Source organism: Python bivittatus, unplaced genomic scaffold, assembly GCF_059951505.1.
Source record: "Python bivittatus isolate LINGU-HERP-01145 unplaced genomic scaffold, Pbiv_v1 ctg000700_np1212, whole genome shotgun sequence".
Classification (NCBI taxonomy): domain Eukaryota; kingdom Metazoa; phylum Chordata; class Lepidosauria; order Squamata; family Pythonidae; genus Python; species Python bivittatus.
In genome coordinates, this window is record NW_028277098.1 from 22,021,054 (window position 1) to 22,033,532 (window position 12,479).

A 12,479-nucleotide genomic window follows, 5' to 3' on the forward strand; every position below is an offset into this window, starting at 1 on the left:
TTTTCATGGATTGCATAAAGCCAAATTCACTTAGAAGTAATCTCCACTGCATCTAATCAAATTCATTCCCTAAAAAGGTATTTTAGACAGCAATTTAATAGGTTTGCTGTTCCCAATTTAATTCTTTCTGAGCCTTCAAATCAATGTTGACTCCTGGCAACTGCCTTGACTAAGTCCCTGCGATTTTCTTGGCCAGGTTTTTTTGGAAGTGGTTTGCCCTTGCCTCCTTCCTAGAGCTGAGAGAGACTGACTGGCCCAAGGTCACCCAGCTGGCTTCCTGCCTCAGGCGGAACTAGAACTCACCGTCTCCTAGTTTCTGGCCTGGTGCCTTGACCACTACTCCAAACTGGCTCTCTAAATGTAAATGTAGATATAATCAAATATGCAAAGGATCAATCTTGGAATAAAGTTTGGCACTCCCAACCATCATCTTCATAGCCACTTTCATATCTGCTTACTCTGTGAATGCACTAGGCCAGAATGCTATTTGCTTAGTTTTAGTTTACCATGCTGTGGAACACAGACATTATCACTTGCTAGCTAGGGTCCATGCTTAATGCTACATGAGAACCCAACCCCATGTCTGGGACTTGTTCAAAGAACCCTCTCTCTATGTACTCTGGAGTTAAAACAAAAGCAAGACTGGTATGTGCATGGACACGGACACACACACACACACACATTCAGAATAGAGAACAGAGGCTATTTTCCTTAAGCTCATGGAAAGGATAACTTTTTCAGTTAAAAGGTCTTCTGGAAGTATAGAATGCGGCTCTCAAAATAGTAACGAACAGCATTCCCATTTTCTATATCAGCCATTCCTTTCTGAACTAAAGAGTCTTACATAAACTGAAAGCTTATTTAATCCCTTATTATTTTTATCCCTTACTAAACATATAGTTGCACACCTCTAAAAGGATATTCTCTCTAACATTTAGACATACATGGGCGCTTCTAGAATGTATATTTGTTCATTTTCTTAACAGTAAGATGTTTCCAGCCCACACCATCGTTTAGAAAACTATTTTTTAAAAAACACTAATAAACTGTATATATTAAAGTCTATGAATTCTTTAAAAAGTATTTTAATAGATATACAAAGAGAATATACTTCTACAGCAGCCATATTTCAAACATAATTTTATATGATTTTTTAAGTTACACTAATTGCCATTTTACTTTATATTGACACTTTGATTTTAAACTGGATTACTTTTTTCTTCTAAAATTGAACATAATCCTCTCTGCTGCATATTTAAATGTAACTTTCATTTTCAGTTCCAAAACATTATTGGAAAAAGCCCTATACCTCTCCTTGTCTTCTTGCTGTTAATGTGATTAATCTTAGCTGACCATTTGTGCAAAATTTTAACTCATAAATTCACCATTAAAAATTAAGTTCAAGCATTTTGCTGTCAACATCTATTTCTGAAATTTCTTCTTCTTTCGATTTTTCTTTCCTGCTGCAAGGGCCGCTTTCTCAGCAATTATGTCTTGGTACTTCCTTTTATTGTATCTGAACAAGAGAAACAATCTTTGTGAAGAATGAATGCAACAACACACAGAATCCCAAAAAAATCATAATGTATACAATTATTGTTTAAAAGATTAATCACATTTAATTCCATAGCAGCACTATGAAATTTAATAATGGCAATTAAATATAGCTACCAAATGATAGTGAATCTAAAAACCAGAAGCAGGGAACAAACATTAGGACACCTCTTGGTTTATGCCATTCATGTATGTTTCTTGGCTGACCACTGTCAGAAACAAGATACTAAATCAGAAAGGCACTCAGTACAATCTAAGAAGGTCACTGTTACTAATTATTAACACAAGTTATCTACATAACTAGAGAATTTAGAGAGAATGTTTTGGGGCATCTGCTGAAATACTACTGAGAATATAATTTTTTCTCAATCTCAGAGGAGGCAAGACCATCATTTCCTTTTAACTTAAGAAACATTTGCCAACAGCTCTTATCATCATCATCATCATCTACATTAAGAGACTGCCAGATCCCTAAGGATTCTTAGCTGTTTTCTGATAAGGTATATAAGAAACAATATAGAAAAAATATCAAATTAAAGGCCCACAACTAATAAAAACTTAAAATAAAATTAACTAATCAAGATGGAATGAAGGCCCCAATGCCCTCCAGAAGACATATTTTGAGTAGCTTTTGGAAGACAGTTAGGAGGAGAACCAACTGGATGTTCACCAGGAGGCTGTTCCAGAGAAATGGTGCAGCTGCTGAAAAGCAGTGCCTGTACAGGTCTCAGCTATGCATTCACATCAAAACTTAGTCACTGCCCCTCCTATCTTGAACAACGTTCATCCAGAAATTAGATCAGCTCCCACACTCCTGAGTGTCTGGAAAACTTTTAAACTGAGCTTTTGGGGATTTAACATTTGATCCTCCTAGCAAAGGGAACATGTATATGTGAGTTGGCATCAACAGTATATGGGATATTTTGGATGTTAAAAAAAATGTTCCTGTTTTCAATCCAATTATTGTATCAGGCGTATGCCCCACTCAGAGTCCTTTATGACTGGAGTGGGTTATTAAACCCAGCAAATAAATACATAAAATAAAGGAAATACAAAATTGTCTTCCCGTTTCCTATATAAATGCCATAAAACAGGAGTACATTCAAACAGGAAGGCCTGGGATCCTTAACACTTCCTACATACCATATGAACAATGAGAAAAGGATTTGTTTTCTTTTCTTGCATATATGAGTGCAGTTCTATTCTGTTTTTTTTTAAATAAAGAAATTCAAAACAGCATATATAGTAACTATCAGGCAATAAGAAAAACAATCCAGAAATCACAAAAGGCAGCATCATATGATAAGAACAAAAACACTTCAATTTTAAGGGAAATCAAGGGGGTCACAACACACCTAAAATTGGGAAGAAAGGCAGCCGACCACAGTGCTCTAGGAAGGCATTTCTTAATCTGAGTATTGCAATGGGGGAAAAAAAAATCTTGTAACCCAATCATGCTTTTAAAGGCATTGCAACATATAGCAGAGCCTTTAGTATGGGATGGAGGTACTCATTCAGCCATACCTAATAGCAATGCAACACATTATTTTACAGCACCAAAATGACTACATTAAATGTTCAAGTGAAATTGTAAATACCGTCTAAATTCAGAATCTGCTAAAAGTTCATCCACAATTGTTTTCTTCCTCTCTTTCTTGGGAATACGAGCATGATAGAAATCTACTGGAGAATCCACGATAGTTCCAACCTGAAAAAGAAAATGCAAGATGAATTTATTTTTATTTAAAGAGGGAAAAACAGGTGGAAAATTAATCCAAGGATCCTATCTATTAATACTGAATTAATTTGGAGCGCTTATCCTTGTCTTTTAGTGTATAGAACCTTAAAATGGCCTGATTCACCTAAAAGAGTTTCAGCAATGTTGCAGAAGAACAAAAACTAACTTGAAAACAAAAGTGGGTTGGGGAATCAAAACACAGTTTAGTGAGGAAATCCAGAGGCCAGGGATTCCTCATTTACTGCTGAGAGGGAAAAAAAGACAAGAAAAAATAGGAACTGACATATACTGTTCTAAAAGGAAACATGATTAGCCATTATCTTTAGCAGGAACACTCCATACTACCATGCTATATATTATGGTATCAAAAAGAATTCCTAAATACACACAACATGGCAAAGAACTTAACATTCCCAGAAACTGTCAAAATAGAAATGAATGCAGAACAATGAGAGTTCTAAGTAGCATTAGCCAAAGTGATGATACATAAATCTAGCATACCTTTAGACTTGTTTACAAATTGATGTAAAAATAATAATGTGCCTAAAACCTGCAGGGGAAGAAGATGAGACCACTGGGATCCATTCGACCTTCCTCATGAGGTCCCCTGACCTGCCTCTTACAGTATTTTGGAGGGTCTCCCAACTCTCCAGAACATATTTTTAGCAGGTACAAATGGAAAACTGATTAATTAAAATCAATGCCCTTATTTCCCTGCAGTGTTAGTGCTTCTCCACCAAATATAGGACAAGATGCAATCCATGTGCCGCATTAAAAAAGTGAAACACGCACACAAGAAATTACTGAAGCGGCAGAGACTGTGCAGCGAGTAATACTAGAGTTGGGCATCAGAAGTACAAAGCTGTGCATCAGAGCTAGTAAGCAGATGCACAATTAATGAAAACTAAACCATGATCAATTTTCCAAGAGGGCTTTCATAGCAAAAGTAAAACACCAGCAAAACTCACTAGTTAATGAACGTAAATGAAAACAAATTATGTTTTCAAGTATATATGACTTCATAAGGAAAAAAAAAGTTATTTTTAGGTAGTTAGTTTTTAACTGCCACAATTATTACTACTAATTCAAGGAGTAGTTAAAATGGTAGTAATTAGTGAAACACTTTAATTCTGTGGATTGCAAGCCACATTATCAGATGCAGTTGGCTGGGTTTCACAGGAATGTCTTAAAATAAATGTGTTTATCTTTAGCAAGCCCGATGTCTCTTTTTGTGTGTGGATGCAACAAACTAACACATCTGCCCTGTCTTGTAACTATAAAGAAGATTCAACGGAGTGGTGAACAGATTGCCTCCTATATGCAAAGCATCCCACAAGGTCAACGTCCTTACCTGAAAGTATTTGGGGAGACCTTCCCTATCATTCTTTTTATAAAATCTTTTAGGATCTATGACTGCTCTCATCTTCAGAGCCTTAAGGTCGTTTTTCAATTCCTCAGTCATTTCTGGAGCTTTCATACCAAACCAACCATCACCTGTTGTTTTTGCTCGCTCTACCTATTTTGGAAAAAGTTACAGACCATTATTTCAAAACTTTTCAGGATTATTCAACTTTTATGCCATAAAACCAGTGAATTGAGAGCAAGTTTTGTGATCCAGCATTAAAGGTAGCAATATCCCACCCACCCCCTAAAAAGTAACCCTTACAGATTTATATCAGGATAATTTTCAAAGTATTTAAAGTATTTTCACCATTTTTAAATGTACTTTAAGGAACTGTACTGATTTGAACAGTCTAATAGATTAATTTACCTTAGTCAATGGGAAAGCTAGCACGAAGTCAGAAGTTGCAGCCTCCTAAGGTCCTCGCTTAACCTGCGGTGATGTGCTTAATGACAGTAACTGGGGATTGCTGGAACTGCAGTCGCTAAGCAGCATAGTCACGTGATACTGCACTTTACAACTGCATCGCTTAGTGACAGAAATTCCAGTCCCAATTGCCATCATTAAGCAAGGACTACCTATATGCAGCCATATGAGTGGCATTTATTGAAACCTTTTATTTTTAAATATAAATAAATAAATAAAACATTATTTTTCTCTTAAGTGTTGAAATGCACTTTTGAAAAGTAACATATCATCTCTACTACATTGCACTTTCATTCCAAAAGGCCACAAAACTCAGGGCACCATATATGGCGTCATCCCAATTTATACTCATTACTATCCATGAGGCAAGTAAAGTGAGTAACAAACCAGTAGATACATGTGGATATAGACACCTGCAGAGAACTTTTTAAAGACAGACTTTAAATATGGCACTATCAATACTGCAGTGGCATTTCACTTACCCTACGTTGCTTCTTTAACTGACGGTCTGATTCTCTTAAAGGTGGAACACATTCTTTTTGCTCAAAATCGGGGGTGATAATACTCTTCTGCAAAAGCTGCCAAGAGATATTTCATTAAGCTACTGCCACAGCTACACAGTACAATGCAGACACTCAATAGGTCTACTGAGGCCTTTGGAAAACATGAAGTTTCAATAAAATGTGCAATGCCCAAGTAGTTCTGGAAAAGTTGCTTGCAAGCTGAGATTTCTGAGACACACTATTAGGGGACACTTAGATGGGTGCCCAGCAAACCCAGATTATGAAAAGCACTGGGGGTATAGCCACTCATGTACTGACATGCCAATAAAGCAGCAGCACAGAATGAACCTGATGAGGAGGGTGCCGCTAAGTACAGACAACGAATCAGATTCCTAAAACCGCTGCAAAAATTATTAGAAGATATAGATTAGAGAAGATGCTTAAGTAATGATGTCACCATTTTGAGGTGGAGGGTGAATAAGGAAGTTGGGACTACTAATAATTTAACCATGGCCTGGCACCTGAGTACCTCCAGCACTGCCTCCTCTAGCTAGAATTGACCCATCTTAAGCATATGTTAGTAGTGCCCTATTTCCAGGAAGCAAGGGGGGGCCAAGGCCTGTAGCTGTTGTTTCTCCACCCCTTAGAGCAGTGTTTCTCAACTTTGGTAACTTTAAGATGTGTGGACTTCAACTCCCATGCTGGCTAGGGAATTCTGGGAGTTGAAGTCAACATATCTTAAAGTTCCCACGGATGAGAAACACTGCCTTAGAGGCAAGGCTGGTGCCATTATTAAGTGTCTTCCAGAAACTCGTGAAATCAGAATTATTCTGAAGAGCTCTGCGTTTAAACCATGACATCATCAGGTTTTGTTATGCAATTTTAACATAATTAATATTATTTAATATTAATAAATATTAAATGATATTTAACTTAATATTAAATTTAATTTGCTGGGAACAACATTTTGTTGTATTTTATAACTGATGTGAACCATCAAGAGTCACAAGATATAAATTAAAAAAATAAAGTATATAAATTAAATAAATATAAATTAAATAAATTTTAAAAATCATATAAATGCACTGAATTGTGGCCAAAAGGAAAACTTCAGATCTTACAAAGTGTTTGCTTTTTAAATAATTCATGTATTTACAATGGTGCTATAATGGCATTTAGGATTTAATATTAATTTTTTTTTTTTTTTAACCTGCGCTCAGTCGTTACCGACTCTGCAGTGACTGCTTGGACGAGTCCTTGCAGTTTTCAAGGCAATTGTTTCGGAAGTGGTTTGCCAGAGCCTCCTTCCTAGAGCAGAGCCCAGCTGGTGAACACAGGAGGCGGGGTTTCCGTTGCTTCGTGCCCTTTTTGGGCGCGCGGGGTTTTTCGCGCTTACCGGCAACTGCTCCTGACTCCTTTTTTGCAAGGCGGCACCAGCATTTTTCTTCCCACCGGAGTGAGAGTACCCATTTATCTACTCACGTGAGTTTTCGAACTGTTGGGTTTACAGGAACTGGGGAGGAAACAGGAGCTCACCCTGCTAACGCGAAGGCTGGACTCGAACCGCTGAAGCGTCGACCATTTCTGGCCGGCAACTTTCAGCATCATTAAGCTGCTGCGCCACTGCGTCCCCCTTTAATATTAATCCTAGTTTCTAATTTAATTGCAATATTTTGGTAATTTACCTCATCTGTTTTTTTCTCTTTCAGTGGTAGAACTTCATGGGACCCAGGGTTCTGCTTTCCTGAGTCAAAATTAATATATAAACCTCCAAATTGTTTAACGCTTAGGCCAGGATCAATGCTGCTTGAAAATGATACTCTAGAAGAGAAAGAACTGATTACCTAAAAATACTGATACATAATCCAATTAACACACATTTGTTATCATCTATCATAAGCATCTATCTAATTATAGATTTTTTTTTAATTAAACATTAACACATTTCAAAAGCAAGGTACTTATGTTCATATATCCACTAACTCCTTAGCATGGGAATTAAGCATGCAAACCACCTTTTAACCATTTTCTATCCAGTGACTATTACATACCAAGCCAAACCAAAGCCAAACAAATCACATTACAGCTGGGTTCCCATGTCACAATGTAACAGATTATAGTTTGTTTGGGTTTGGTTTAGTATGTTGCTGGAATCCTGCCCATGTGGTTTGTAAGCAGAGTTTAGATTTAGCATGTGTTATGAAGCCAGCTAACTGAACCTTATTAGAAATGTGATTAAATGACCCTTCGCTTAGTACAATATATGAACTGTCACAAGTTTTATGAAGCATATAAAGTCCCTTCAAAGAACTTACAGTCCCTTGGTTGCATTTAATTCATCTTCATCCTCATCCATGAACTCCTCTTCACTTTCTTCCACCTCTGATGAGTCTTCACTTTGTTTTTCCTCCAAATAATAATCTTTGGAAGAATCTAAGCCAGGAGTTTTATCAATGACAAACAGCTCTTCACTGTTTGACCTGTCTTCTCCCAAGGTGCTTTCACTACTTCCTTCAACATATCCAGTAGCTATTTCACGGTTTTTCAGTTTTTCTAAGTCATTGTTTTCAGATTCATTACTTGTAAGAAGAGACACAGAGAGATTTTTCTTATCTTCCCTGGTTCTGGTTACACATGAAGAGGGTTCAGCAACTGCCTCTTTCAGGCTTCCATCACTGTCTATGCTTGAAATAGAAGGCCTGCAGTCATTTCTGTTAACAGTCTGTGATGAGATAATTTTGTTTGTGGGGCTACCTACTTCAGAAAAGGCATCTCTATCTATTATTTCTTCTCTTTTATGTAAATAGCTCTGTCTAACAATTGGGGGTTTTAACCTCTTGTTTTTATTTGCTGTTGCTTTTCTTGAGGACTCATTAGATTGCTCAAGGTTTCTTGGATCACATGGAGATATACTTGAACTCTTTGAAGGCAACTGGTTTTCAGTTACCTTTCTGGGTTTTTCTAAAGATTGATCACATACTTCCTCTGGATGCTCAACTATTTCATTTATATCCACTACTTTTTGTTTTGAAACAGATTCCCTTATAAACTTGTCATTTTGCACTTCTGTGGAATGCTCCAATTCATAATCACTGTCCTTTAACATCTCCTGTTTAGACAATTTTTTATTAGATTCCCTTGTTACTTCTTCAGCACTGCTTGAGAAAATGTGTTCTGGATCATTGCAGGCAACAGATTCAGAAAGACACTTTGTTTTACTGGGGCTAAGGTGCTCTTTTATCCAGTCTGAAGAAACAGAAGGTGCTTCTTCAGTATTTAAATCAGAAATGGTGGGTTCCTCCGAATCAGAGATTACTATTATCTGGGATGTAAATACACACTCAGGTGCTTGTGCATTCTCTCCTAAAGCATCACTTTTCCTTTCAGTCTGGGATGTTGCTTCTGCTTGCAATTTCCGTCGCATACTCCTGGTCACTCGTTTAAATGGGCCAGAAGGTTCTAAGGAAATACCTGAGCACCATGATTCAGTATCAGAAACCTCTTCAGTTTGAACCTCACACACTGGTGATACATTAATCTTGGTCTGTCGACGCCTAGACTTTCTTCCAGTTCTTGGGGTCCTTGTTCCTGATACAGCAGAAGAACATGATTCTGTTTCAGAAACATCATCATCTTGACAATTACTACTTTCATTCACAAAAGCTTTCTTGCTTTGCCTGTTTTTAGCTGAAGTCTCTAGGGCACAAGGAATTACAATTTGCCGCCTTCTTGTTATTCGTATAAATGATGGTGTTTGAAGACCAGACATAGAAGAACAGGTTGATTCTGCTTCTGAAACATCTCCATCAGCTTGCAGTTCTGCTGCTGAATCTGCTAGGCACTCAATTTTACCCTTACTCAAGACTACGCGTGGTTCTAAAGGCTCTTCTGCATCCAATTTTGTTTCAGAAGCTTTCATTTCTGCAGGATGAGATTCAGAAATGACTTTTGTATGGGAAATCATTCTTGTTCTGCTTCTAGTTGTCCTCACAGATGGACTGTCTTCCATTGCAGTCTGCTGTAAGAATGAAAAGAATGTCAGGTAACAAGCAAAAAAAAGAAAGAAAATAAATATATAAATAAAGTAAATTCTTGCTCCATGAGAAACTCACAAATTCTGAAGCATTAATTAACTATTGTAGTCAAGAAACAATGTTATGCCTGTTATCATAAAGTTGATTTTCTGTGTCAGCTTGTTTATAAATCCATGTATATTATGAGTAGTACTAGTTTCTGTCAGCCTTGCATTCTAGATTTTATACTGCTGGACCTAAAACATTAAGATAAGCTTAAATTTTTTTCACTAATAACTATTTTCCTTACTTCACAGCTATAATGAAACATGTCTGGTGCCCAGGGCAGCTTGTGGGGCATGGTCTAGCAGGAGCTGCCCCAGACAAGGGAAAGCAAATTTGGTTTCCTACCCAAATTTCCAAACATAACCTAAGCATTTCATTTGTTACTCAGCCTCTTCTGTAAAGATTATCTTGCCAAAACAGCACAGAGAGAATACTCCCCCCACAAACGCTCGCAGCACAGGGCTGATTAATTCAAACCACAACCATTTGTAAAAGAAAAAAAAAAGTTACTTGGCTCAGAAAACCAGAACTTACGTTTGCAAGAAAGAAAAACTAAGGAAAGGTAAAATAAGAAACATGTTACTTGAACGTTACATCCCAAGCCAACTGCCCCCCCAAAAAACTTAAGAAGGGAACTTTTACTAATCTGATTTTTGCAATGAGAAAAATGCCCAATTATAAGTATCTCTACCTAGTTCTCAAATGAATGGATAAATAACCAACTCTGCTATCGGCTCTGATAAACTGATTCATCACAGAAGCACAGGTAGGTGAGATGTGAGGCAGATAACTGTTGCACTGATGAGCACATGCAGTATGATACAAAAACATTGGAGAAGCCCTGTGCCCTCTGAATTTTACCAGTGTTATTTCTAAGAAAGGGAACCTGTGAATAAAACAAGAGGGAGAGAGAAAGCAGATGATCAATCAGTCATCTTATTTCAAAAATCACAATAGAATCAGTTAATTGAAAAACAGAGGAAATATTACAAAGCTATAAACAAATTTTGTGGCTGAGGGGGAAAGGCAGGCAGAAAGCGACAAAGGGAAAAACCTTTCATGCTTCTCAGTGGAACAGTATTACATAAACATTATTAAAATGATGGAAGAAAATTATTCTGAATTTCTTTCAGTGTGATTCAAGATTCCCATAGAGACATCAGTTCTCAGACTTTGGAAGGATGATTTCCGGATAAAATTAAAAATAGAAAAATATTTAGGTTGATAGCAATATTGCAGAGTAGTCCAATGTATTGCTCCATATATCTCACCGCTAGTCCACGATGCAGACAAGATCACACTTCCACCACTATTATATTCCAAAAGGAATAAAGGAACTTAACTCAAAGCTTGAGGTCTCTACGATTTCCACCACGTCAGATAACGGCGGCGACGGTGCTATCACCCCACCTTTTTGCCCAAACCAGAAACGAGAGCGTCTCGTTACGCTGAGCCTGACAAGAATTCACCATCACAACCCGACCCGGCGCGTTCCGAGGTTGCCCTGCCCTCCTCCTCCCACAGCCAACGTAAATGTTCAAAGTGAGAAACCATCAGCACTGCGTCCCCTGTCAATGCAGAGAGACACAGTAGACTCGCCTTCGTCCCCGAAAAGACTCCCAAGCTTGAAGCCTTCAGCCCTAGTCCGGCTCTAAAGCCACGCGACCCAACCCCAGCGCACAGACGCGGCGCGCGCCCCCGAACAGTGAGAACGTTCGGGAGTGGAATGGCTGAGAGCATTCGAAGTTCCACGCGCGTGCGCGGGTCGAACTCGACGGAGATGTGCTGGGGGGGCCGCCGGCTCCGCGCGCCTCCCTCTGCTCCCCTCACCTCTGCAGCCGCAAGGAGAGCTTGGCTCCCTGCCTTCGACGCACTCAGCCGCGTTACCCGTCTGGTGACCACCATTTTTCCGGCATGTGCAGAAGGAAGCAATTGTTCTGGTTCACTTCCAGGTGGCTTCGCGCCTCCGAAAGGGCTCCGCCCGAAAACTTCCTGCCCAGCCTCCGCCCATTTCTCGGAGGTTGGCGGATGAAAGCTACTCAAGAAGGCGGAAACGAGGCTGGGAGAGAAGAGAGCAGTTTTCTGCAGCCTGCTCCTCCTCAGTCCCAGTCAGCACAGCTGGGGATGATTGGACTGCAATTAAGCGTTATTAGGAGCTAAAAGAATGCGGGCAAGCTCCACAATGCTTAACCTTTGCTTCGGGTTATTCTTCAGAAGAGCCCTCACCTCAGCCCAAGGCTAGCGTTTTATATGCAGAAAGCAGCAATGACCTGGACTACAATCCCCATCGCCCTCACCAGTTCTGGATGATGGGGGATGCATCCAGATTCATTCAGAGGGAAATAGGGTTGGGAAAGCTCCTTGAGTCACAGGCAACTCTTTCATTTCCACAATAAAATGGAAACGGAGGTGGCTATCACTCTCTATATAAATATAGCCACTTTTACCTAAATCTGAATATGGAAGGCAAATATGTTTAGCCTTAGATGATTATGTTTTAAGGTATTTGCTTAGTTAAAAAAGAAAATCAGTGTTAGATCAACGCTGCCATTAAAAAAAAACTCACAAATTTGGATTTTTATTTCCTTGCAGGTGCATCAGCTCAAGAACACCATATACATACTTTCATTAGAGTTCTGAAATAATAATCCTAGTTTCTGCGTGTCAAGAAGTGGTTCTAGAGTTTTTGCTAATATTTTTTTCAGAATGTTTATAGTATTTATCAAATTTGTCATAATGTTTAAAGGAAAATATTACTTCAAAAAGAAATCCCTTTT

At 38.5% G+C, this 12,479-nt stretch overlaps 1 protein-coding gene across 3 annotated transcripts; it reads right to left on the reverse strand.

Annotated features, from left to right (window-relative positions):
• Nucleotides 1-1,083: 1,083 nt before the first annotated feature.
• On the reverse strand, nucleotides 1,084-11,668 carry DNTTIP2 (deoxynucleotidyltransferase terminal interacting protein 2). 3 transcript variants are annotated; one of them, XM_015891530.3, is made up of 7 exons: nucleotides 11,533-11,644; nucleotides 7,939-9,638; nucleotides 7,309-7,444; nucleotides 5,603-5,698; nucleotides 4,644-4,808; nucleotides 3,153-3,262; nucleotides 1,084-1,516 (listed from the first exon to the last, which is right to left on the reverse strand). In XM_015891530.3, the coding sequence occupies exons 1-7, from the start codon at nucleotides 11,605-11,607 to the stop codon at nucleotides 1,423-1,425; spliced, it is 2,376 nt and encodes a 791-aa protein (XP_015747016.1). In that variant the 5' UTR covers nucleotides 11,608-11,644; the 3' UTR covers nucleotides 1,084-1,422. The 3 variants fall into 3 exon arrangements, with proteins under 3 accessions (XP_015747016.1, XP_007422904.1, XP_025018891.1); XM_007422842.4 differs by having other exon boundaries at nucleotides 1,085-1,516; nucleotides 7,939-9,641; nucleotides 11,533-11,668; XM_025163123.2 differs by lacking the exon at nucleotides 11,533-11,644 and adding an exon at nucleotides 10,394-10,531 and having other exon boundaries at nucleotides 1,085-1,516; nucleotides 7,939-9,641.
• Between the last annotated feature and the right edge of the window lie 811 nt (nucleotides 11,669-12,479).

Bases quoted from the DNA above. Each gene is read 5' to 3' on its own strand.
- DNTTIP2 (XM_007422842.4), bottom strand. From the start codon at position 11,607: ATGGTGGTCACCAGACGGGTAACGCGGCTGAGTGCGTCGAAGGCAGGG. The intron at 5,699-7,308 runs GTAAATTACCAA...ATCTCTTGGCAG, and splicing joins AAGAGAAAAAAACAGATGAG to CTTTTGCAGAAGAGTATTAT. The intron at 3,263-4,643 runs GTAAGGACGTTG...TTTCTTTTTCAG, and splicing joins GTCTCCCCAAATACTTTCAG to GTTGGAACTATCGTGGATTC.